This window comes from Anolis sagrei, chromosome 1, assembly GCF_037176765.1.
Source record: "Anolis sagrei isolate rAnoSag1 chromosome 1, rAnoSag1.mat, whole genome shotgun sequence".
Lineage (NCBI taxonomy): Eukaryota > Metazoa > Chordata > Lepidosauria > Squamata > Dactyloidae > Anolis > Anolis sagrei.
In genome coordinates, this window is record NC_090021.1 from 288,142,530 (window position 1) to 288,170,059 (window position 27,530).

At 39.3% G+C, this 27,530-nt stretch overlaps 1 protein-coding gene and 1 non-coding gene across 3 annotated transcripts in view; both read right to left on the minus strand.

Moving 5' to 3' along the window:
* MGA (MAX dimerization protein MGA) overlaps positions 1 to 20,972 on the minus strand; it is a 53,502-nt gene extending 32,530 nt beyond the window's left edge. The window contains exons 1-9 of one of the 2 annotated variants that reach the window (XM_060760787.2): positions 20,751 to 20,972; positions 14,193 to 15,316; positions 10,773 to 11,703; positions 9,922 to 10,042; positions 8,159 to 8,251; positions 6,826 to 6,957; positions 5,904 to 6,002; positions 4,755 to 5,395; positions 2,172 to 2,520 (exon numbers count right to left, since the gene is read on the minus strand). In XM_060760787.2, the coding sequence (XP_060616770.2) occupies positions 2,172 to 2,520; positions 4,755 to 5,395; positions 5,904 to 6,002; positions 6,826 to 6,957; positions 8,159 to 8,251; positions 9,922 to 10,042; positions 10,773 to 11,703; positions 14,193 to 15,277 (3,451 nt within the window). In that variant the 5' untranslated portion in view covers positions 15,278 to 15,316; positions 20,751 to 20,972. Of the gene's footprint in view, positions 1 to 2,171; positions 2,521 to 4,754; positions 5,396 to 5,903; positions 6,003 to 6,825; positions 6,958 to 8,158; positions 8,252 to 9,921; positions 10,043 to 10,772; positions 11,704 to 14,192; positions 15,317 to 16,466; positions 16,561 to 20,750 lie in introns of those variants that run through there. The other variant, XM_060760793.2, reaches the window with a different exon arrangement.
* Positions 17,706 to 17,810, minus strand: LOC132762247 (U6 spliceosomal RNA). Its single transcript, XR_009630135.2, has one exon. It is a non-coding gene; the product is annotated as a U6 spliceosomal RNA (small nuclear RNA).
* Positions 20,973 to 27,530: the final 6,558 nt, after the last annotated feature.

Below are 27,530 nucleotides of genomic sequence, written 5' to 3' on the forward strand. Positions count from 1 at the left end.
GATAGAGCAAATTTGAAAGTCTACTCTGCGGCAATGGAAGCAGCAGAGAAATTGTTTCTTGCTGCAACCACTGCATCTGCAACAACCCATCCAGCTGAGCTGTTTTGAGTAGTCAGAGGACTATTACACACTAGTCCTCAAGGAGAAAATTCGACAGCCCACTGTATAGAATTTGCATGGGGCTTTACAGCTAAAAGTTGCTCACATCCGTTACGACTTGGATGCTGTTATTGATAGTTCCAATGGATGTAACTCTGGCTCCTGCTTGTCCAGGGTCGATAGATACCATTTAATTTGTGCAGCCTGAGATGTGGACAGGATTCTTGGAGAGGTGAGGGCTGCCACATTTATTTTAGATCCTTGCCCTTCCTGGCTGATCAAACAGGCCAGAGGAAGACTGGCAGAGGGGGTGAAGGTGGTAGTCAATGCCGCCTTGGAACAAAGTATAATTCCAATTTGCCTACAGGAGGCAATTGTGAGACACATTAAAAATCCCTGAATCCCTCCATAATGAAGAACGATCAGCCAGTGTCCAACCTCCCCTTTTTGAACAAGGTTTTGGAGCATATGGTGGCCTACCAACTCCAGGGATTTCTGGATGAAATGGATTATGTAGATCCAGGAGGGCCTTTGCACCATTAAAACTTGTGAAACTGCGCCCGTTCCTGGCTATGGTGGTACAAGCTTTAGTTACACCCTGTCTGAATTACTGCAATGCTTGATTATTCATGATTAATACATGGGGCTGCCTCTGAAGAGTGCTCAGAAACTTCAGGTGGTCCAAAGAGCTGCAACCAGGTTGCTCACTGGAGCTGGCTACAGGGAGTGGACAACCCACCGTTGCAGCAGCTTCAAAGTGCCCGTAATTATGCCAGATGGACCTGAGCCATCTAGGAATTTGAAGTCCTAGATGGCTCAGGTCCAGACTATTTGGCTGACAGTGTCTTCTTGTATGAACTTGTCCAGGCCCTGAGATCCTACCTCTATCTCAACCTCGGTTAGTGAAAACGAGAGAGGGTCTTTTCAGTGGCTGCCTCTTGACTCAGGTGGTAGGCTAAACCCTTTTTATTCAGTCAGGTTTTTAAAGAAGAAGGTTTTTAAGATCATGTCAGGGGCTGCTGTAGTTTTTTTAAAATGTTTTTATGGATTTAATCTGAATTGTTTTTAATTCTAACATTATTTAATACTGTTTTAATATTTGTATATTTTAAATTGTATTGTAATGCTTTTAATATTAGCCATTTTGAGTCTCCTTATGGAGAGAAAAAGCAGGATATAAATAAACATAATAATAATAATAATAATAATAATAATCAGACATGGATTACAAAATGTAACATATAACTATAAATAGGATATTTTATTTATGTAGGAAATTTCTATCCCGCCTTTCTCCACTAGCAGACTCAAGACGGCTTACAGCATAAAAACATACAAGATATAGCTATCTATAAAATGGCCATCCGATCTTTCTTATTTTTTTTCAGCAAAGATGATCACAGTTCTCAAGCAGCGAAGGCACCAAGAAGATGTCAACTTCCCAGTTGGAGTATCTGTTCATAAAGTTATAAACAAATATTATTGCCTATTTTAAATGTGCAAAAGCATTCTTGGTCATCACAGAAACCTGGATCCCAAATCATGACACTGATGACACAGTGATTTTTCCCACTTCTTTCTTTCTTTCTTTCTTTCTTTCTTTCTTTCTTTCTTTTTCTTCTTCTTCTTCTTCTTCTTCTTCTTCTTCTTCTTCTTCTTCTTCTTTTTGCTTTGTGGTATTTCCCCCATTCTTTATGAACTTTTGCTATTGTGTTTTAGAGTCTGGTTCATTCTTCAAGATATGAGTCCTGATTTAACCTTTCAACATATATTTTACCAAGCACCTAAAAGAAATATCCATCTACACATTAAGTTAAACGTGAAAGTTTTCTAAGTGTCTGTACAGGAAATTCTTTTTAAAAATTCCCTTAACCATATATTGAGTTGATTTACAGAAGTCTGCATGCACTGGTATGATAAAAGTGTTATGGCTACAACAGATGTGAGCATTTTATTTAGAATTATTTTTGAAACCAGTTGCATATTGGTTCAAAAATATACTATATAACATACCCTTCCCAACATTATGCAATTTTTTAAAATCCCTGAAAAGATGACTAAGCCGTACTTACTATATTGCATGTTTTCTTTCTTCTTATCTTTTCCATTCAATTTTTCTTCTTCCTTCTCTTTTTCAATGTCCTGCTCTTGCTGGTCAACCTTTTTTCCACAAGGCAACATATACCTCCCCTGCAGAGGCTTCTCCAGAATCTTTTTCTTCTTGGAGCTTCCTTTAACTAAGACCACTTTTCTCTTTAGGCAAGTGCAACCAAACATACAGTCTGGCTTGCGGCAGTGTGCAGGCTGACGCTTCTCAAGAGATAAACTAGAACAGATACATCCAAGCCGGCAAAAGTCATTGTTGCATGGTGGGGCTCGTCTTTTCATTATTTTATGGATAGGCTTGTTCTTTAGTGATGCCTGGAAAAGTGCAGATGGGCATTCAGACAAGTACCTGTACACACACACAAAAGAGCTACTGCCCATGTAGATTCCAGACATGATACAGAATTTTGCACAGGAAGCTGACATTCAAAATCCAGAGAACAGACTATTATTTAGTTTTTAAGAGTCAAAACCAACTGAAAATCTAAGGTTTTATAAGATTCTTTATTGTTTATGCTGCATCAGATTACTATAGCTATTTTCTAAAATGTAAATTTTAGAAATGTTACTATACTGAATTTACTATAATACTATACCAAATTTATTATAACTAAGAATTCCAGAAATAATATAAAATAAATGTAAGTGCTGTATAAATATAGGTCACATATTTTATGTAATAATTTAAAGAAACTTATAAATTTAAATAAAGCTTTTAATTAAAAAGGCTCATCACAGCAGCATATAATCATAAAATTCAAGAAAAACACTATATCTAAAGAATGAATGTTGTGAAATACATCTAGAAAAAATGTTACTGAGCCTGATCAAAACAAAAGAAATTACAAAAATGTGTAGAATTACTACCCCAAGCAGAAGAATTTTTGTATGTGCCTTCAAATTGACCATCAAGTTACAGCAACACCATGCATTTCAATTAGTTATCTTAAGCAAATCCTAAGCAGGCCTGACCCTTCTTAGCTTCCAAGATTAGATAATACCTAGTACCTTTATGAAATTTAAGTCATTATGGAATACTTTACTAATGTGGAAATGATAGGACATCTCAGTACAAAGTTCCAGAGTCTAGTCAGCATAAATATTTAATCTCTGTCCATCACTTCAGATAGTGATAAAGAACACAACAAATCCAAAATTACATTGTGCATGGAAGACAATATTTTTATGTATTTAAAACTGTTTCAATGTTTTCAACTGTTTATTTTTAATACTGCCAATATTTATTCCTGTTTTAATGTTGGTATGGACTAGGCTTTAATTCACATATTGTTAGTTGCTTTGAGTCTCCTTTGACAGGTAAAAGAGGGGTATATATAGATATGATTCCCAGTGCAATAATGATCTCTCAGCGCAATAATGAATAATGCAAGTGGCAAATGAAATGGCTCCTGAAATACACTTTTGGATTGTGTGATTTTAAGTAATTGTTTTAATTATGTGATTTTAAGTATAAGTTCTTTTATTCTATTCATGACATCAAAATATGCCTTTGTTGTGAGCCCCCTGAGTCCCCTTCAGGGTGAGAAGGATGGGATAAAAATGCAGTAAATAAATAAATAAATATAATAAATAAATAAGTCAGTTGGTCAGTCAAAGCATCCTGGAGCTGGTGCACTTGAAGTAGAAGTCTGAGAAGGGGGACCCTCTAACCACAGCTGAAGAATCCAGATCAGACAGATTCTCAGGTGCCTGTTACATCTGATGAGTAGTAAGTGAAGCAGCCTTCACATAATGAGTCGCCTGATGGCTGAGAAGAGCGGTATACAAGCAAAGTAAATAAATAAATAATTGGTGGAATGGTAAGAAAAATCTGACATCGGAGCAGGAGGAGATCCTCTTGGGAAGATACCTCCCAGATGTGCAACCACTTTCAACCGATACAGATGAATAAGCCTGTGTACAAAAGTGAACTGAGAAGCAATTTGTCAGGAGTCGCAAGAATGCATGTTCTTATCTTTTCTTCCATTTCTGGAGCCTGAAAGTAGATTGCATCCCCACTTTCGAAATTGACCAGGAACTCAATGAATCTGAGAAGCTGAAAAGTCGAAGTCAAACTTTGAATGTTACAGAAGGATGAATACTGCAGCAGTGGAAGAAAAGGAACTGGGGGTTAAATGGAAAGGCCCTTGTGTAGGGCATCTGGAAGTGAATGAGATTAGTGCTAAAAAGCTTGTGAAATTTCTGAAAGAGACACTGGTACAGCATAACCCATTTGTGTGAGTCACAGAAACCACGAAAACGAAACAAGAGTTGGGAGGAGACCACAAGGACCATCCAGTCAACTGTTGAGTCTTTATCGTCATTTCTTTAAAACCGAGGATGAATCTGATGTCTAAACACGGCTTTCTAGGTCTGTGTGTGAGCCACAGGCTGTGCTTTCCCCACATTTGGTCTAGATGTTCTACAAATACAATGATCTATGGCCTTTTCTTTTAGCCCACCCAGTGAAAACTTTACATTGAATGCAAAACTTTACATTAAATTTCAGAAATACAGAGTATAGGAAAGTTATTATTAAAGTAACTTACCTGAGCAGTGAGCAATGTTGTCAAAGATAAGTCTGCTCGTTCTTCAGTAATATAGGTCCGTGGCTTACCATCCCACAATGCACAATCCTCCAAATCCATCAGCTTCAACTGCGTTTTGGATAAACTTGGCAAACGACTACTCTGAAGTGGTTGATGCACAGTGATGTGTTTCACCTGCATGCTTTCTTCTGTGGTTGGCACTATGTGAGGTTCTATTTCATTTACTCCTTGTCTACTGGGCTGGGTTTTGGTGACTTTCTCTTCCAAGTTGGATACGTTACCTTTTTCCTTTCCTACAGAGATTACAGATTTTGCAGGCGACTTTTCTTTGCTTCTAGACACAGTGTTTTTTCTGTTTTTTAATTTTTGTCTCTTCTTTTTGCTGACATAAGGCACAGAAAGAGATGTGAGAGTACAAGAGCTAGAAGTAGTAACTGTGGATTGCTTTTTCAGAACACTATCTAATGTTCTGACATAACTAGTACTTTTAGTTGGAAGCTGATAAACCACAGGAGAACTGGAAGTTCCTGGTGATAATCCCATGCTTGTTTCCAACAACTTCCCTTCATTTTCTAAGTACTCATCAAGTTTATCACTGCAAAAGGCAGACCGGTTCTTCAAGGAGCCTTCTATTAGGATACCTGAAGAATTGCACAAAATAGGTTTAGATTTAGAGTACTACCCATTTCACTATTACCACTTTGCATAGAAACATAATGAAGACTTTATAAACATTTAAAATTCTAAGAACATTACATGGATCTATCTAACAGCAGAACTAAAGTTAAAATTAGTGGATACAAATCAGTTCAGGGATTCAATACTTGGGACAGAGAGATTGGCATGATCCAGCAACTCTAGACCAATGCCAAGACAAAGCAATTTGTCAATATATGCAAGCTTTCTTCCTCACATTTTAGCTATTCAGCACCTTAATTTTCCCTTTCTTTCTATAAAAATAAATACTAGAAATTATTTAGACAATCAGCAGAAAAAGAAAAATTAAATAATTCATAGAATCACAGAATTGGAGGTGACTACAAGGAAAGCCCTCCTGACATGCAGAACACACAATCTCATTTTCTCTTCTTTCCATTCATGTTCAAGAACACATGAAGGAAAAAAAAACCCAAGTCCAAACTATCTTACCTTCAGATTTTGAAGAACTATGTAACTTTCCACGCCACCCCTTAATTTTTGTGAAATCATTTGTCTTGCCAGTCCTGGAAACAAAAGGAAGCCCAGCATCTGAAGGTATGGAGACAAAACAAATGTCAGCCAAACCACTGTATTAGCTGAGAACATAAATGAATTACACGAAACACCGAACATTAAGTGAACTATAAAAGATTTACTGCTGGCATACACCCATAAGGTTTTTTGAGAACAGGGCTAGATCAATATTAAGGAGATCACACAATGAAACAATTCTATGTAGGGCTAGGTATGTGATTTTTATATTTACATCTTTTCAATCCCTTGTTTTAATGTTTAAATGTTGTTACGTTTCATGATTTAATTGATAGTTTTATGTTGCTGTTGTTTTATGTTAGGTCATTGGTTCTCGACCTGTGTGTCCCCAGATGTTTTGGCCTTCAACTCCCAGAAATTCTAACAGCTGGTAAACTGGCTGGGATTCCTGGGAGTTGTAGGCCAAAACACCTGGGGACCCACAGGTTGAAAACCACTGTGTTAGGTTTTCATGTTTTGTAAGGCATTGGATTTTTCCATGAATATGTTGGAAACCGCTTTGAGTCCCACCAGGGTTGACAAAAGGGGTATATAAATGAAGTAAATAAATAAATAAACTTAAGCTAAATATAATTATTGGGTATATAGTGTATTAAAATCACAAAAATTTAGTCTCAGGTTACAGTCATTATATGGGACTGCATAATTATTTGTAAAACTGTTGAAAAGTGAGTTATACCCAAGCATCTAATTTTCAGGAACACGGAAGAGTTCATTTTTGATTGCAACAAAGCAGATATGCTTCATTTGTCTTTGAAAGTTGTGAACTTCTTTTGTAACTTTTTAAAACACTATGGCATAAAGGAAGACACTGACTTACCAGAAGAAGTTGAACTGTCTCTCAAATTCTTCCAGGAAGTATAGTCATCTGAATAACTCAATGGTAGCTGCACACCCAAATATTTTAGATCAATGCTCATTGCTGGGTCCACAAAATTCAGCTTTAGCCCCACTGTAAGAAAAATGCCACCAATATATAAATATATATATAAAAATCAACCTTGTATACAGTCATGCACCACCACCTTCCCTCTTTATCAACATTTCATTCTGTAGAATTTCAAGAGAACAGAACAATCACTTGTAACATTTATTCCTTTCCATTTATTCATTACTATCTTTACAACAATTAAACTTCACTTAACAATATAAGGCAACTTTGTATATATGTTTTTTGAAATGGAAGGATAACATGTAACATACAAGGTACTGTAATACTTTTTAAAAACCTAATTTTAGGAGCAAACTGTGGGTTGAAATGCAATAAATTGTCTTCTGGAAATAAATACTGATAAAATGATAGTCACAATCTACCTACTGGCCACATTAGACAAATGATCAGAATAAGTAGTTATTCGAGAGCTACAGTTATTTATATTTATGCTACCCAAGATCCAGGAGAAATAAGACGAAACTGGCTAGAATAATTTCTGCTTCTACTATGACTATACAATGATTTATTTTAACAACTGCAAATTCATCATAACAAGTAAATGGTGCCAGAAATCTTAACACAGCTGTAAGAACTATGAATGAATATAGCTCAGCTCAACAACAACATATGTAACAAGTGATGAAGAAGGTTGTCATACGTTATGAATTGATATGATTTCATTATTTAACTTTTTTTAAAAAAAAATTAGCATATCTGAGATATTAGACCAGGGGGTCTTCAAACTTTTTAAAGAGAAGGCCAGGTCACAGTCCTTCAAACTGTTGGAGGGCTGGATTATAATTTGAAAAAAAAAATGAATTAATTCCTATGCACACTGCACATAATAATTACAATTAAGAACAATTTTAACAAATATAAACTTATTTGTATTTCAGTGGAAAGTGTGGGCCGGCTTTTGGCTGATGTGATAGGATATAGGATGGTTGTTGCTGTTGTGTGCTTTAAAGTCGTTTCAGACTTAGGTTGATCCTGAGCGAGGGCCGGGTAAATGAGCTTGGAGGGCCATATCCGGCCCGAGGGCCTTAGTTTGAGGACCCATGTACTAGACTAATTAAAACTCTTTAAACCACAAATCTTGTGATGCCAATAAAAATGACAATCTACATGATATCCCAATATTTTCTACAGAGCAAGTAACAGTACATTTATGATGAGCACAATCAGAAAACAACCATCACTGTATAAAAGTTACACCTACCTTCTCGAAGGCTAGGATGTATCACCTGTCTGTACTTTAAAGACTTCAAATCTTCCAATAATTCTTTTTCCAGCTGTTGTATCATTTGACCACCTGTCAAATACATATATAACTTTTAAATCCATTAATATCATCAATATTCACTTACCAAAGCAGCAATTATTTTCCCATCATTCTCTGCACCCAGAGAGGAAGCTACTACTGAAGGCATCCCATGCTTCCCACAAATTCTAAGAAAGAAGCCCAGTTAGGAAAGCTAAAGTATTTTTTCAACAGCAGAGGGTTAATGGAATCTATCATCCACTTTCAACCCAAGTTTTTTTTTTAAAAAAATCAAAGCTGGATGTGAGAATGAATTTTATACCTTCACAATGTTCTTGTGAAGGTCAATAAATTATAATAAAATGCCTATAGACATTGTTGAGATGCTATTTTAAGGTTTAGTTTTTCAAACAGCTAGACTGGTATGGACAAAGCAAATCACAACAAGACTCTGATTACCAGTGAGATAAAATGCTAGTTCATAAACATCATAATGGACATTTTTGTATGGCTTTAATGGGCATAATGTAAATACAATTGCTAGTCTCTGAATTCAATTCTAAGCAAAGAAGACCCACTGAATCAATTGAACTTATATAAGGACTGACTTGCTAAGGTCACACCTGTTGAATCTATTACTTTTTTAGGACAAACAATTGCATTTAAGCCATTGAGATGAAAGATGTGTTCCTATGGGTAACATCCTCTTTCCTATATAAGCCGTGTCCAGGTTTCAAAACCTCTTTATTATTTATTTATTTACAATATTTCTATTCCACCTTTCTCAAACCCAAAGGTGATTCAATGTGGCTAGTTAGTTTGTTAGTTTCTCACTTCCTTGGATTCCATTGCTCATCACCCCACCAACAGCCTTAGCCAGAACTTAAAGCCCTTCCCTGTCTATATGCCCCCTCCACTACTCTTTCCTTCAGTTCCTCACCCTGCCTTAAATTCAGGATGAAGCTTATATTTAGATGATAGGGAATCAGTGCTGAAGAAGAGAGTGAGATGGGAGAAAGAGGAGCAAGCAGGGAAGAACCTGGTGGGTGGAGAATGGCCTTAAGTTCAGGCTGATGCATCCAGGAAAAGGAGTGATGACCTTGGGTTGATGGTGGGAAATGGGTCTGAAGAATATCTTGGTGTGGCACGCTAGAATTATTCACATTTTTTTTAGTTTGCAGTGGTCTTAACCTGCTAATGTGGAAAATCAACTGTAGTCTTAAAAGTGCCATTACATTCTTTACCCCCCTCCTTCCTTTTACTTGTATTTTTTAAATAACACTTAGAAGCATTTGGATATATAGATTACACTTTGTTGTCAGATGGCCCTTTTTACTGAGCAGGTTGTTAACAGAAGTAGAACCGGCAAATGGGGAATTTAACACTTTTAACCCCAGCAACAATTCGACGGAAAATTCCTCGCTGGGAGAAAGTCTTCCACTATCAATTGAGGGGGGGGGGGGGGAAATGAAACAATGGATTTTCCACAGAAGGCGAGAGAAAAGACTGAATTCTTCTTCCATGTGTGTTCCGCATCTGATCCCTCTATTTATCTGTCTTCCCCACCCCCAAATGACATTTTAAAAGCTACATAAAAGTTTAGCACTTTTATTAGCCAACTCAAGTAATCAACCATAACAGAGAAAGAAAGTGCTACACAAAATGATAAATCAGGATACATCTCCAAACTATGTATGGCATTTTTAAAATACTGAGCTCACCAACATAAGCCTCACTGTTGCCTGGATCAACACACTGATCACATGAAGTCAGTGAAGCAGTCTGCCCATTTTTCAATTGTTTTTCTTCAGCTCTTTTCACACTGTGGATATCGAGAGCCTCCTATGTGTCAATAAATAAATAAATAAATAAAAATAAAAGATATCTCTTGATGAAATTCTACCTTAGGCTTACAGTAGTGATAATCACAGGCCAATTCAAACACTAGAAATGTACATCAATTAAAGAAGTCCATATCTAGACAATAGAAAACAACCCTTGAACCTTATTAAAGTGCTATTAAAGTGGTTATCATCCAAAAAGGAATGAGGCCAGATTGAGCAGCCCTAGCTCTAACATCACATGCCCCATACAACTCTGTCTGCAGCCGTCCATTTGTATAATATGAATAACCACTATAAAAACCACTATATATGCAGGGGTTATGTGAAAAGAATTTCACACAATTTGGAATCCTAACTCTGCAGGATATTCAACCACATGGATGACTTCACATGCACTTATTTGTGCATGCTGTATTCCACCATAAAATTATTTATGTACTTCATCACCTTGGACATAACTACGTGGCGAACTCTCACATGGGCAGTTTAACAATTTAAACAATGTCTAATAGGCAGCAAATTACAGTGCTTTACTTGAAATCCAATTTAAGGGGCAGCAATAAATAAGTTCAATACAATGTAAAATAAAACACCAAAATAAGTTAAACAGATGTTGAAAATCACAGTTCAGTTCACTACTACAAGTCTGCTTTGTGATTTAAGTACAATTCTCACATATTATCTAAGTATTTATGATGGTCCTAAATTTCATTTAGGTCTACATTTACCTTGGATGCAAAGGATACAAAGAGTACTCCATCCACATCCACAAGATCGGGATTAACATTCAAATGATTGCCATCAGGTCCAAAAGAAGCATAACCAGTTGTGATCAACCTTCCAGTGCATTTAGGTGGTCTTCCAACTCGTAGGTGCTTTATTTTCCGGGGTCTTCCTCTTTTGCGTGGGGCAGGCAACTCAAGGTTTTTGTTACCAGTAATATTCTTGCAGGAAATATTCTCTATTGCATTTATCTTTTCTCCAGTGGACTTAACTTTTGCTAACAAAGGGTCACTATATGAAGATGTCTTTATATTACAATTAGGCACCTTACTTGCCTCGGCAAAACTGCTTGAAGTTTCAGTATTTTCCCAGAGCATATCTCCTACTAAAGAACATCTTTGCAACACGTTATCTCCAGATATCTGTTTTCCAGTTGTTATTTCCCTTGCTTTCATAGCTGAAAACTGATTGGTGATAAAACTATTTTCAAAACAAGTAGAAAAGGATTCCACTGAATTGCTCAAAGAAGACTGTTCACTCTTAGATGACACAATGACTGGTGAAAGAGTGGAGACTTTTACTGTGTCTCTAGTGACTGCACAGGGTTCTAAGTACACTACAGGCATCTTCCCACTATCCAACTTTGACATTTTTGCTCTGGCAACACCCAACTGACTATCATGGGGTCGCTTATGGGATTCAGTTTCCTGTTTGTGTTTCTTCAGCTGCTGCTCTAGCAAAGAATCACTGCTGTTGAGATAGTCCTCTGATATATCATCTTCGTCTTCCTGCTTCACACTTATCCCTTCCACAGAAACATTTGGTCCATAATCATAGTCATCTTCTGGTTCCTCCTTAACCACAGCACTGATGTCTCCATTTGACTGTAAGAGGGATGCCACACAAGTGATGTTTTCACAATGGCTAGCTATTGGACTGGACATGACAGAAAAAAAAAGTTAAGCAAGGAAAATGCAATTTAAAAACCCAATTTATCTTTTTTCATTTAAAATGCATTTAAATAAATCACACATACATTGTCTTGTAAGCCGCCCCAAGTCACTACAGGGAGATGGGGCAGGATACAACTAAAGTTGTTGTTATTATTATTATTAGACTATGTAAAAACAGGTACATCTCAGATTACTGTAAAATATTCTCTCTTGGTAGCATTCCTCTATCACAGGCATGGGCAAATTTTGGCCCTCCAGGTGTTTTGGACTTCAACTCCCACAATTCCTAACAGCCTACTGTTAGGAATTGTGGGATTTGAAATTCAAAACACCTGGAGGGCTGAAGTCTGCCCATGCCTGCTCTATCTCTTTCAAGGATAGGCAGAATGCAACTGAGTGTTAGTCTCAGTTGTAGCACATACCAAATGTGTTTAACAGATTAATGAATCTAACAGACCATAACAGAAGCATCATCAAACCCTTTCATAGATTAAGGTAGACAACCTATGTCCTTAAACTTTGCATATAATCAATTCATGTGTTTGTGGGGGAAAAGATGACGAAAGATAAAAAGAGTGTGATAGAAACAGGCCTAACTGATTTTGCTAGTCTCAATGGTAGATCCACAAAATCAATTGTATTTACCCTCAGTTCACCAGCACCCATGGGGATTGACAGATGCTGGATAGTTTCTGATTGCTACTATTCTGATAGTTACTATTAAAAATACACCTAACTACTGCTATATCCCACACTATACCATACCATAAACTCTGTATTGACTTAATATTAATATTAAAATACAGCAATTAAAAGCGTATTAAGACTAGTAAAGACAAACTTAACATAACAGTTTTACTGTATTATAAAAACAGTTTTGCGAATGCACTATGCAATTTTAGTAACATTTTTGCTGATTGCTTAAAAGTTTCAGTTGACTGAGTTCCAGTTACCTGAGAATCTATTGTATCTATGTTTTGATTCAGAACAGAACTGATTCAATGGGTCTACTTTACAATGGCTCTTCCCTAGTTAGGACTAACCAATCAGATTCCAAAGATTTGGAAAAATGAACTCATACAATTCTGGTGCTGTCCACTGTTGGCTTAAACTTTATCAATTACCTATGTATGCTCTCCCATAAACTATCATAAAAGAAAAACAGATCTCAAAAGAAAAAAAACCTGCCCATCCCATATTAGATCAAAGTAAGTAAAACCATATTCAAGTCCAAATATTCCCTGGGAATATCTTTTTTTTCCAAGTTTTTTTTTATTATGCCATTTTTTATTTATTTTTGCGACCCTGCTCCCACCCACTGTCCTTTCCTCCTGGACATACACTTTGCACAATAAACTACAGAAATTACATTTTAAATATCAGTCTTAATCTTAATACAGGGTGAGGCAGCATAACTTCCTTTTTTCAAAACTTAATAAAACCCATTGTATGAATCAGATTTTTTTTATAATGTATGTGCATACCTAAAGTTTTATTTTACATAGTTTTGAAGATCAAATTAGGTAGGTGACGTCCCCCATTCTCCATACACTGAGTAAACCGATTTCTGGCGTTTGTCATGACCCTTGCCAGCATAGCAAGTGTTATGTTGCCAATTTCTTCCTGGATGTTGGTCTTCAAATCTTGTAGGGTCCTTGGACGGTTCACATAAACACAGGATTTTGAAAAAACCCACTGAAAAAAAACACAAGGGACCAAATCTGGAGAGTGGGCCGGCCACTCCAAATCCGCTCGAAAAGTAGGCCTCAACGGCAAAAGCACGCTCCTCACTGTTCCAACGCATGATGGCGACTGAACTGTGTCAGGACAAAACTTTATACTCCCGCCTCTCGAACGAGACCCCTAGCACTCCGCTATGTCTTCAACCGACTGAAGGGTGCGCATTTAAAAAAAGGAAGTTATGCTGCCTCACCCTGTACATTCTCTAAATAATTCCCGAGTCCCACATACTTTTAATTATTGTAAGTTTTCTATTTTATCTACATTATTTAATTTTCAATTTGTTATTGGCACATTTAGCATGTTAACTATATAATTTATACTGATTTGTCAGAGTAAAGTATCTGTTTTAAAAGCTTGCCTAAACAAAAAAGATTCATACAAGGAGATACGGTTTCCCAAATAGTCCGGACTATTCTACTGTATGGAAAAAAGTCCCACAGGCACTGCAGTGAAAAGCTGATAAATTATATGGAAAGGAGGGTATTATTGCTGTATTCATTTTTTATTCTGCAAAATATGTTTCACTCTCAAGATGGCACAAAGAGTGAACCATCATTATTGGGTTCATCCCGCATAAAATCTGACTACCAGGTGTTCACGTTTTTTACTATTATTGTTAGGACCTCCTATATTATGGCAATACAGAATGGCATTTAAGGGTTGATAATGCATCCGACAGCTTTCTAAAATATTAATACTTGTTGTAAAGAAAGTAAGATACAATCCTACCTTTCAGATGCCTCCTGCTTTAATGATGGGATATCACATCCATGGATGTCTGTCTCCATAAAACCCAGGGAATCATGATATGGGCTGAGTGAATCTCTCTCCAAATCATGGTTATACATATCATGAAATGATGTATCTAGACCTTGCTGCTCTGGATCCAAAATATCACCTTCATTGGGATGTTTATAATTGCTGGGAGAATTAGTTAAACTACTTCCTTCCTGTTCTGATCTATCGTTTTGCTTTGTATCACGCTGAAGTCTACTGCTCAGGCCATCATCTCTAAATCCTTTGGCAAATGGGTTATAGTCTATTTTTAGTTGTGTAATTTGGATGTTTTGGTAGGCAGTCACAGCAAAAAACTCTGTCTGTGGAAAAGTGAAAGTATGGACATCAGGACCATTCAGCTGGATTACTTCTGTGGCTTGTTCAGCAGGCACAAGGTGTAACCGAGGTAGATAGCGGTGCATAGAGTGTAGAATGATATGGCCTTCCTGGTCCAAGGTATTATTAGTTACTTTCAGTTTGTAGAAAGAAACAGGTTGGCGCATCCAATAATATCCTGTAGAAGGGGATTCTGGGTGAATAAAAACTCTTCCTAGGACATGAGGTTCTGCTTTCCCACTGGGCTCCCAATTATTGCCATTCCACTTATAGCGAAAATTGTCAACTGGAGAAATATCCATGACCAGGATATACTTCAAATTGGATTCCAGACCTCTTACCCAGTATCGACAATACGGAAACATTCGTCTTCCCTGTTTAGTCAGCACCATTTCAGTGTTACGATGGTAAAACTCATTCCACATATTGCTGTTGTCCAAGGTAACGGTAACGTTTCCTGAGGTGCACTCAGCTGGAAGGTATTTCTTTGCTTTAGACACTGGTTGTGCTGCACTACTGGGAAGATCACAGTCATCTTGATTTGAAACCGAATTTCCCTGGTCAGATTTTCCTGTACTTTGTTTTACAAGGACATAAAGAGCAGGTGCAGCACCTGGAACTGTTCCACCATTCTGGTTTCCTAATCTGATTGATTGCTTCCCAGTTTTGGGAAGTGATGAAATTTCTACAAAATTCTCCATATTCACAGTGCGAATTGATTTTCTTTCATGTTGGTCATACTGAGAAGAAAAAACCAAAACCAGTATGTAACGAACATTTATACAGTGTAAGAAAACATGGTACGTTTAAAAGGATCTCACCAGCATATGCAACAAACAATACACTGCTATCATCAGTTTAGTCACATTCCATAATCATTTACATATTTATTTATTAATTTTTAAAATAGCCTTCTTTACTGGCAACATAGGAAACAAAGCGGCTAAAATCTACCTGTATTATTAGAATATTATAAAATATAGTAACAAATTTTAGAGCATTATAAACTTTTTTATAAGAAAATGACAACAGAAGTACAGCACACAATCATGACTAAAATACTCTTCTGCATAACCACCTAAAGCTACAAGAATGTCTTCCACGGCAAATGGAAGGAAAGCAGAAGGGACTAGCCTTGCTTTTTGTGGAAGAAGCTGAGAACAGCATCAAATAAGCCTATGACAATCAGACCAAGAAAAAGTCATTCCTCAAAAGATCTCAGGCAGGCTTATATAGGGAGATATAATCTTACTGTCCCAGTAAGCAGGTGCAACATTTGGGACTTGCAGTATTTTCCCAACATTAATAATAATCATTTACTAAATTTTTCAGAATTGAAAATAAGGTATGAAGGGCAGGAGCTGGCTATATTTGCACAGTTGGAAGTGATTTTCTTTTCCACACTCTAACAGTTAAGAGTATGGAAAAGAAAGTCACTTCCAACTCTGCAAATATAGCCAGATCCTGCCCTTCAAACCTTATTTTCAATTCTGAAAAATTTAGTAAATGATTCTTTGACATTACAAAAAATTAAGTTTAAAACCAAGCATCTAATCAAAAGTAACCATGGAGACAAAAATCATTTGCAAGTTAATGTTCATTTTTTAAATGTTTTGGTAATTTTTATAAAATGCAGAAGTTGTAACATTGACAAGACATAGTTTTAAAAGCTACCACAGAAGTGTAGTTGCAACATTAATTTGTAAACAAGTAAACATCATGCAACTACATTAGGGAAAAATCAATCAACACAAACTCTGACAGAATTCGCCTCCATTTAAGTTTCTTTATAAAATAAACTATTGAAATGATATGTTGGACACTAAGTTCTCAAACAAAATTTTCCTCTAGTATCAGCAAAACTGTGAACTCACAACATAGTAAGCCTACCTCAATAGGGTGCCATAATGCATTATCATATGGAAAGATAAATGCATGGAGATACTCTGACTAGAAACACAATTAATCCTGTTATCCTGGGTTATTTTATCACCTTCAGCCACAAAGGAAGAGGGGAATCTTCCCACCATGCCTTGAACCTGCCAAACATTGACATTAACTAATGTTAACCAACCACTAAATATATGAGTGCTTGAATGAATCCAGCAGCATTTTTTTAAAACAAGGAACAGAAATATTGAAGCCTGAATCCAAATCCTCATTAAGGTATGATAAACGTCGATTTTCTAATTTTTCTCTCTTAAAAACAATGTAACAGTTTTAAGAATGATTACATTTTTGAGATAGCAGCACAATGTTTACATCATCTGGCTTTGAAAATGTAGTTAGAATAGAGTACATTGTATAATAATATGCAACAGTGTATCTTAAATTAAAATGTTATCCTACCATGGCACTGCAATGTTTTAGATAAGCAGCACCACTGAATTCTATTGGTATTGTTTTACTACTATAAAAATTAAAAGACTCGTGCACTAAAGTCTACACACAACGAAATGCACTTTACTTTGAATGCTAAAAACAGTAATCTACAGAACCTTTCCAAAATGACTATTTTTCCTTCATATGTAATTCAAACCTCAGATACTAAAATGGAGGAAATATTTGCTCCTATTTCTATATACATCAGCATAGGAAAAAAGTACACCCCTAATTTGAAATCCAAAGTCTTCCAAAGTGCATAACTGCCCACATAGGTGGCTGAGATAATGACACCTTTGCTTTCTGTTAGCTTGATGTACACAATTTTTGCTTCAGGCCCAGAATTATTAAACATATTTTATAAAGTTGCCTTCAAGTCATGTATATAAAGTGTAAATAAACCATAAATTAATTTAATATTTAGACTTAAGTCACATCTCCATGTACATATATGCAAATACCAGCAGTCAAATATATTAAAAATATCTGAAATTCAAAAAATCTTCTGGTATTATTATTATTGTTATTATTATTTCTATCTCTAAAGACAGACCCAAAGTGGCTAACACTAAAAACAATACCCTAAATAATTTAAAACCTTAAAAACATGCAAACAAAACCTTAAAAAATACACACATTAAAATTTGATTAAACACTGTGTATTACAAATGAAGTTACAACCAATAAAATAATTAAAAACCTATTCACATATAGAAACCACTTCACAGCACATCCCTGGCTCAGCCCAAAAAACTAAAATATCACAAATGTGCATGCCTTCCTTGTGCAGAAACCATGAGAATGTTCTCTGTATCATTCCAATTTTAATATAGGTGGTGCCAAAGCAAGCGCCCATATGCAGAGCACATGCATTTTGGATAAGGCATACTCAACCACCGTCTCCCAAAGCAGTTGCTCTACTCCGAAATCAAGAATGGAAAACAGAATGTTGGTGGAAAGGAAAAGAGATTTAAAGATGGGCTCAAAGCCAACCTTAAAAACTCTGGCATAGACTTTGAGAACTGGGAAGCCCTGGCCCTTGAGCGCTTCAGCTGGAGGTCAGCTTTGACCAGCAGTGCTGCAGAATTTGAAGAGGCACGAATGGAGGGTGAAAGAGAGAAACGTGCCAAGAGGAAGGCGCGTCAAGCCAACCCCAACCGAGACTGCCTTCCACCTGGAAATCAATGCCTTCACTGCAGGAGAAGATGCAGATCAAGAAGAGGACGCCACAGCCACCTAAGGAACCAACAAGAATACTGCCCCGGAAGACTATTCTACTCGGCCAACGAGGGATTGCCTAAGTAAGTGAGCACTCAACATGTATAATTCTGACGCTGATTTTAGCTGTTTTATGCTTTTATTGTATCACAATCTAACTTGTTGCAGTACCATTTTGAAAAACCTGCACATACACTTCTTGTTGTGTGTCTTCAAATAATTTCAAGTCCTTAGATAATGAAATTTCCCCAAGGACATCCAGTGGGTTTCCATAGCTGAGTGAGGATTTGGATCCTGGTTTCCAGAGCCATAGCCCAATGTTCAAACCGTTACAGGACACTGCCTCTCACTCAACATACAGATCATCAGTGGTTTCCAACCTTTGGCCCTTTGGATGTTTTGGACTTTAGATCCCACAATTCCTAATAGGCTGAGATTTCTGGAAGCCCAAACTGTTTGGGATTTCTGGGAGTTGAAGTCCAAAACACAGGAAAGACCAAAGGTTGGGAACCACTGAGATAGATCAATGAATAAAAAAGGTAAAAGTTTCCCCTTGACATCTGTCCGACTCTGGTGGTGGTGCTCATCTCAATTTCTAAGTCGAAGAGCTGGCGTTGTCCATAGACCCCTCTAAGATTATGTGAACGGCATGACTGCATGGAGCACCGTTACCTTCCCGTTTGGGGTGGTCCCTATCAATCTACTCACATTTGCATGTTTTCGAACTGCTAAGTTGGCGGAAGCTGGGCCTAACAGCAGGAGCTCACCCCGCTCCCTGGATTTGAATACTAGTAAGAATATATTATATTGAAATATTAGGATTTTGCTTGATGTTAGTGCTGATCAACAAATATTGTTAACATTTGTTTAAAGTACTTAATAGAAAGAAAGCACATCTGATGAATCCTAAGACTTAACTTTTCACACTTAAGACAAGGTTACAAACAAGTGGTCCCGCAACATGCTTGAAGATGGAGATTCTGAAACAATCCACCAATATTCAGCCAATCAGTGCTTGTGACCTTCTGACCAGGAGTGGTTCCACGCTGCAGAATTAATGCAGTTTTGACACCCATTTAATTGCCTTGACTGAATGCTACAGAATCCTATAAGGCCAGCACAGGCAAACTTTGGCCCTCTGGGTGTTTTGGACTTCAACATCACTATCGGCTGTTAGGAATTGTGGGAGGGACTTGGTGTCCAAACACTCCGAGGGCTGAAGTTTGCCCATGCCTGCTCTAGATCTCCAAGTGTTTTGGAATTCCAAGTCCCTGAAGCCTCAACTGTCTTGGCCAACAATATGGGATTCTGGGACCTGAAGCACAAAACACTTGGAAAAGCGATGTGGTCACAGCCCTGGAAGTCCTAATACAGCATTTCTCAACTTGGGTGTCAGGACCCCGGGGGGGGGGGGGGTTCGAGGGGGTGTCAGAGACCATCAGAAAACACAGTATTTTGTTGGTCATGAGGATTCTGTGTGGGAAGTTTGGCCCAATTCTATCGCTGGTAGGGTTCAGAACACTCTTTGATTGTAGGTGAACTATAAATCCCAACAACTACAACTCCCAAATGTCAAGGTCTATTTTCCCCAAACTAAACCAGTGTTCGCATTTGAGCATATTGAGTATTGGTCCAGATCTATCATTGCTTAAGTCCACAGTGCTCTCTGGATGTAGGTGAATTACAATTCCAGAACTTAAGGTCAATGCCTATCAAACCCTTCCAGTATTTTCTGTTGGTCATGGGAGTTCTGTGTGCCAAGATTGGTTCAATTCTTTCATTGGTGTGGTTCAGAATGCTCTTTGATTGCAGGTTAACTATAAACCCCAGCAACTACCACTCCCAGATGACAAAATTAATCTCCCCAAACCCACCAAATTTGGGCATATAGGGTATTTGTGCCAAAATTGGTCCAGTGAATGAAAATGCATCCTGAATATCAGATATTTACATCACGATTCATAACAGTAGCAAAATCATAGTTATGAAGTAGCAATGAAAATAATGTTATGGTTGGGGGTCACCACAACGTGAGGACCTGAATTATGGGGTTGCGACATTTAGAAGGCTGAGAACCACTGCCTTAAAGCGCCTCCACCCTCGTTTTCTTTTGATTATGTATTTCTTTCCACTGTTCTAGTGGGAAGGAAGCCTTCCGTCCCAAGGAACAACACTTGCTGGCCTCCCTCCCTTCCCCCGCCAGAAGCAGAGCTGCGTGGGGTGATTAGCCGGCGGACTTCAGCCACCAACAGGCCGAGGGAAGGCCTGAGCAAAAGCGCCCGGCGCCCCATAACAAGCCCCGCTCCCCTGGCCCCTCGGAGGCCAACAAGCTTCGAATGGGGAGCGCCCCGCGTGGCGAGATGCGCCTCCATGGCACGCGAGGAAACGACGCGATCACGCCTCCCCCCCCCCCCCAAGGGCCTCCGACAAGGCCCTCGCCCGCGGGTGTCCATTTTTGCCAGCCTCCTCCATAGGCAGGAGATGTGTGCGAGCCACGCGGGAAAATTGCGCGCGAGAGAACCTTTTCCTCCTCCATCCTCCACTCCCGGATTCGCGGCCCCACGCCAGACAGACCTTGTTCGGAGTCTTCCTCGGCGCTTCCCGCCATCCGGGGCCTGTCTCCGTCCCAGTCAGTCCGTCAATCAGTCACCGAGCGAAGCCATGGGCGCGCTCCCCCCCCCCTCCCCTCCTCTCTCCCTTCCCTGTCTTGTTGTGCTCTAGAATCAAATCGTGGAGAGGACAGCGTGCGCACGCACCCACCCATGTGACGTCGCCGGCGCGCGCCTCCCATGCCGCCTGCGCAGAGCCGGCCCCGCGCGCCGCCGCCGCCGCCGCCTCCTCGCCTGCGGGCTGTCACGTGCCCCGGCGCCTCCTTCCTTTCTCTGCTGCTCGGCCACATCCCCCTGCACCCACCTACTCTGCGCATGCGCTTTTCTCCCCCCCCCTCTCTCTCTCCTCTCTCTCAATCTCGCTTTCCTTTCCGCGCATGTTCTGTTCGCTTTTCCTCCTAAAGCTGTAGGCTACGTCGCGGAAGGTTCTGGAATGTTTGGGAGGGGGAGGGGGCGGGGAGTGGCAGTTATTTCCGCTGCTCGCGCGGTAGAGGGCCGCTCCTAACGCCGCCCCCTCCCCTCTTGTGGCCTGAATGGAAAGGGAGCGAGGCGGAGAGGCGCGTGCCCGCTTCTCCCGGAGGCCTCGCCTTGTGCCGCCTGCCTGCCTCGCTCTCGCGGAGCCATTGCGGGGGAGCCGTTGCGTTTCTTCGCGGTGCCTCCAGCCTTCTCTTCAGGCAAGACTGGCGCTTGGGCGTTTTGTCAAGCGCGAAGGCAGTCTCCATTCCCTCGCTTTTCGGCCTTTCTCCTCAGCGTGGCTCCTTCACGCGCGTTCGCGCGCCCCGATGAGAAGGGCTGAGAGAGAGGCAAATAGGACAATGTGTTGTCGAAGGCTTTCATGGCTGTGTGGCCATGTTCCAGAAGCATTCTCTCTCGACGTTTCGCCCACAACTATGCCAGGCATCCTCCAAGTCTGTTGGAAACTAGGCCAGTGAGGTTTATGTATCTGTAAAGGGAATTCCAGACAAGAATCAGTCAGGACAGCTAACACTCCAAACAAAGGATCGCTGCTGAAGAGCCTCCAGAGAAGGAAACTCCCATCATACTTTTTTTTTTTTGGTCGTGTCAGGAGCGACTGGAGAAACTGCAAGTCGCTTCTGGTGTGAGAGAATTGGCCGTCTGCAAGGACATTGCCCAGGGGACGCCTGGATGATTTTATGTTTTTATCATCCTTATGGGAGGCTTCTCTCATGTCCCCGCTCATCCACTTCTCCTCGAATTCGAACCTACAACCTGTCGGTCTTCAGTCCTGCCGGCACACGGGTTTAACCCACTCTGCCACCAGGGGCACCACCCCATCGTACTGCCAGGCAGCCTATGCCACTCTTATTTATTTATTTATTTCATATACTTGTACCCCGCCCTTCTCACCCCCGAGGGGGGACTCAGGGCGGCCTCACAGCAAACACCATTCGGTGCCATCATGATGATAAGAATAATCAACACATTCATTAAAACAAAACATTAAATATTAAATAAAACACGCCAATTAAAACCCAGGTCAATTCATTGTCACTTCAAAATTGCTGATGTCTTCATACAACCCGCTGTTCAATGGTCAAATGCAAGGTCCCACAGCCAAGTCTTGAGTTTTCTTCTAAAGGACAGGAGGGAGGTGGCCAGTCTGATGTCTTTGGGGAGGGAATTCCACAGACAGGGCCTTCTCAACACTTGCTCCCTGTCTGTGACAGGGAGCCACAGTTGAGAAGGCCCTGTCTCTCGTCTCCACCAATCAGGAATTTCTTCCTAATGTTTTCAGTCAAATCTTTTCCCCTGCCTTTTGAAACCATTGCTCCCCTATGCCCTGGTCTCCAGAGCAGCAGAAAGTCAGTTCCCCACTCCCCACCTCAATGGGGCAACCTTTTAAATCTTGAAACATGGTTTTCATGTTCCCTATCCACCTTCTCTTCTCCCAGCTAAACAAAGGACCTCCCCAGACAGCAATCAGCTATGCTTTGAAGCTGCAAGGCCATAATAATAGTTTATTTCTACCCTGCCATCATCTCCCAGAGGGACTCGGGATGGCTCACAGAACACTCAAGGTGTGGCATGCAAAATACAAGTGCAAAACGAAACATAAGACAATAAACAGTCAACACATCATAAATATACAGTATCCCCTAGTAAAAACAATAAAATACAGCAATTGCTATAGATGAGTGGTTCCCAACCTTTTTTTGACCAGGGACCACTTGACTATTGACTATGACCAGGAGCCACTCTCCAACATTAGTACCAAAAGGGTTACAAATCAGTTTTTGATCAACTTAGATTTGGTTTGGTGTGCTGATTCAGAAAATTGTATTGGCTAGACCACATCAGCTCTAGTTCTGATACAGAACATATGCCATGGTCAGAAGCAGGGAGTGGCAGACAGCGCGAAAGAGCGGAAATAAAATAAAGAGGAAGGAGGCTCGCGGACTAGATTTTCATCCTCATGGCCCACTGGTGGGCTGCAACCCACAGGTTAAGAAGCACTGCTGTAGGTAAAGTGGCATATTCAATCTCCGAATTCTAAAGTTCTAATAAAAAAATCTAAAGGTCCTCGTATGTATTATTAAAGAGATTAAACATGGTTTAATAATAAAATAATAATGATAAACTTTATTTATACCCCGCCACCATCTCCCCAATGGGGACTCAGAGCGGCTTACATGGGGCCAAGCCCAGACAACATATTACAGCAAAATAAAACCAAAACATAAACAACAAGCAACATCATCAAAATTACATAAAAAGAAAAAAATGAATACAGTAACAAAATAACATTCCAATAAACACAATCACGATAACAGTGGGCGGGCCACATGTACAGGATAAAAGGGCGAAAGGGATAAAGGAAGGCACATCAAGCCAATTGTTGTCAGGACCACTTTCCATCTGGAAATCTATGTTCTCGCTGCAATTGAACATGCAAATCAGGAATAGGTCTATACAGTCACCTACAGATCCACCATCGAGACCCTACACTTGGAAGGCAATCATACTCAACCACAAATGATAGTCTATGATTTTATTTATTTTTGTGTTAGAAGCAAATTGAGAATACAGTTATAATGTATCAAAGACTACAAAGTTAAAAACTTGGAATTATGCTAAATTTCCTTTGACCAGAAGCTGGCCACTTGTAATGCCTTTGATGTTACTGTAAGAAGGTCCTCCATTGTGCATGTGGCAGGGCTCAGACTGCATTTTAGTAGGTGGTCAGTGGTTTGTTCTTTTCCACACTTGCATGTCGTGGTCTATGATGATGATATCAAAGCATTCAAATTCAACATCCATTACTATAATAACCTGCAGAGCTACAGTTATAAACAATACTGGGCAGCACACATTTTGGCACCTCAAATGTTAGTCCTATTTCTGGGTATATTTAACCTTCTGATTCCAGAAATGGCACCAGTTTCCCCTATACTGTCTGTATTTCAGGTTTTTGAGCTGCAATATATGCCATCTACCAGTTGCCATGATAACCATATTGAAGAAATTAGAGCTGATGTGGCTATCCAATGCAATTTTCTGAAACAGTGCCCCAGTTTTTAGGAACAGGCCTAAAAATCGAGGTACCAAGAATTATTATTCTTTGTTGTGTTATAAGTGTTTTTATGTGGAGAAATGTGTGCCTGAGGTGATTGCTCTCTATTCATCTCATTCCAAGGAATAATGGGAACAGCCCATATCTTGCCTTTGTTTAACCTCTTCCACAAACTTTATCAAGATCAGGCAGTGATAATGTTTCATAACTGCTTTACAACTGAATAAACTACCACAAAAGCCAAGAGCATGTGTGCAGTTATGAACCTCATGTTTTAATATTTGTTTCAGTGAAAAAGGAAGAGGTATAAGGCTTGAAAAGGAACATCTTGACCATTCATTTACAAAGGAAGGTGCCATCTCTTAGTTCTGTAACATCACATTGGTTGCTCTTTTTTGGGTTTTTTTTTTTTTGCAGATATTTGCAGCAAAGGCCTGTAATGAAGAGCTTTCCACCCAAAAAAAGGAATAGAAAGAAAGATAAAGGTGCTCTTAACAGTAATACTGGATCTAGAACATGAGGTGTTTTGAAAGGACCACTATCTTGAATTTAGCCATCCTCAAATGGGAAAGATCTTACATGCATTAATAATACTAATCATCATCATCATCATCATCATCCCATCAGGTGCCACTGTGTCATTTGCGGGGGGCTTATTGATGAGACATGAATGATTTGTCATATTGTCATATTGATGTTTAATTGTTGTTATGCTATTGTTTTTAAATGCTCCAATGGTTTTGTAATGTGTGTATTGAAATTGTTGTTGTTAACTGCTTTGAGTCGCCTAAGGGCTGAGAAAAGCGGTATATAAATGAAGCGAATGAATGAATGAATAAATAAATAAACTGCTTCTATGATGTTGAGAGCTGTGCTGGTGGTAGTGTAAACTACCAGCAGGTTCAACCAAGCCAGAGTGGTCTCATCTGAGAAGTAGAACTAAGTGCACCCAACCCATTTAAATATGGTGAAACAAACTAATGAAGTCTATACTGACTTGGTTGTCATTCAGGATAATAAGGACTGCCGCGAGTGCATTTCCTGGGCACCCGTCGACAAGTGGGCTACAGGAACCAGGACCCGCTGCTGAGCAACCAGATCATGGGCCTGTAGGGCAACTGGAAGCAAAACAACTACAGAAGTGTTAGAAATTTGGATAAAAGACTTTGAAAATAAATTTTCGGAGAACAAAATGAGAACCTTGGAAATAACAACAGAAATGATCACTGAAAGAGTGAAGAAAGTTAAGAACTGGACATCACCTGGCAATGATAAATGGCACAGATTTTGGCTTAAATATCTGGTTAGCATGCACTCAAAAATGGGCAAAAAATTCAATGAGATGCTACAAACAGGAAACGTCAGCAAATGGATAACAACTGGGAAGACATATTTGATACAGAAAGATCCAGCAAAAGGGATAATACCAGGAAACTACAGGCCAATAACATGTCTGCCTACAATGTTCAAACTGCTGACAGGAATAATAGCTGATCAAATCCAGGATTACTTGGAGGAAAATAACATCTTGCCAGTAGAACAAAAAGGCAATAAAAGAAGAAGTAGGGGCACGGAAGATCAGCTTCTGATTGACAAAATGATACTGGAGAATTGCAAAAGCCACAAAACAAACCTCTATACAACTTGGATTGATTACAAAAAAGCATTTGACTCACTGCCACATTGTTGGATTATCAAATGTCTAGATGTCATCAGGGTTTGTGAAAATATTAGAAAGTTCACTGAAAATGCAAGAAACAATGGAAAACGGAGTTGTTCGTGGGCAATGAAAGCTATGGTACTGTTAACATCAAGAGAGGAATTTTCCAGGGCGACTCACTGTGACCACTGCTGTTTGTCATTGCAATGATCCCTCTGTCAGTAATTCTACAAAAAACAAACCTGGGCTACCAAACAGCAAGAAATTCACCAAAAATTTCCCACTTGCGGTACATGAATTATTTAAAGCTTTACAGATAATCAGAAACAGAAATCCAGTCACTGACTGTAAAACATGACGAACAAATCACACACACACACACACACACACACACACACATATATATATAACCAGGGTAATGAGGAGACTAAAGTAGTGATGGTGCGTATAGCTGAGACTTGACTTTTAAAAATGTTTTTATTTGAGGCCCTTTTTAAAAAGGAGTAACTCATTACCCCATCCAGAATCCTTTCTTCCAATATCTTCAGCCGCCTTCTTCTGAGGTAAATCTTCTTCTCAATAAATGGACATGAGTTTTAATTATAAAAAACTGATCAAGGAAATATTTATTTAGGGATTCACAGATGTACAACATTTGATGGTTATTCTGTATTCCTTTAAATGTTGTTACAGTTGACTTTAGTTAAACAGTTTCCAATATAACTCTCAGTATGGCTTTTACTTCCATCAGACTGGTTTTAAACTTATTCACTGCAAAGTATCTTTCTTTTCTTAACTGACAATTCAAGGCACCGGCTTGCCTTTTTTCCCCTTCAGCTATCCCCACTGAAGTTATGGATTTCTACTGGAGTTCCTTTCCCCCTTAGCTCATGAGTTAATTACTAATTTAAGCAGGTCCAATTGACTCTGAAAACACACAGGCTGAAGAAACTGAACCCCTGGGTTCGGTTTCTCCACACACTAGAACACAGCTTCCACTTTTGTCCACCGACTAAAAGAAACTGACTTTTTAAAATGCCTGCCCTTGTCAGGTGGCAGTTAGCTCCGCCCCTTTGGCTTCTCTAACTTGGAAACATTCTAACAGCCGGTTCCGTCACTATGGCAACACCTCTGCACAGGTGACACATCAGCTGGCCTGCACCTATCATATCCCAACATCAATAAACACATTTAAAACATACATTATAATCAGCTATTTCGTTACACTGACCAACACAGTCAGAATCTTCAGCACTGACATCGGTATGGAGTTCGACCTAGACAAATGTGCCATAGTGGCATTAAAGAAAGGGAAAATTAGGTTCTTGTGGGTTTTTTCGGGCTATAGGGCCATGTTCTAGAGGCATTTCTCCTGACGTTTCGCCTGCATCTATGGCAAGCATCCTCAGAGGAAGTGAGGTCTGTTGGAATTAGGACAATGGGTTTACATATCTGTGGAATGGCTGGAGTGGGACAAAGAGCTCTTCTCTGCTGGAGCTAGGTGTGAATGTTTCAACTGATCACCTTCATTAGTTGCAGGCGAAACGTCAAGA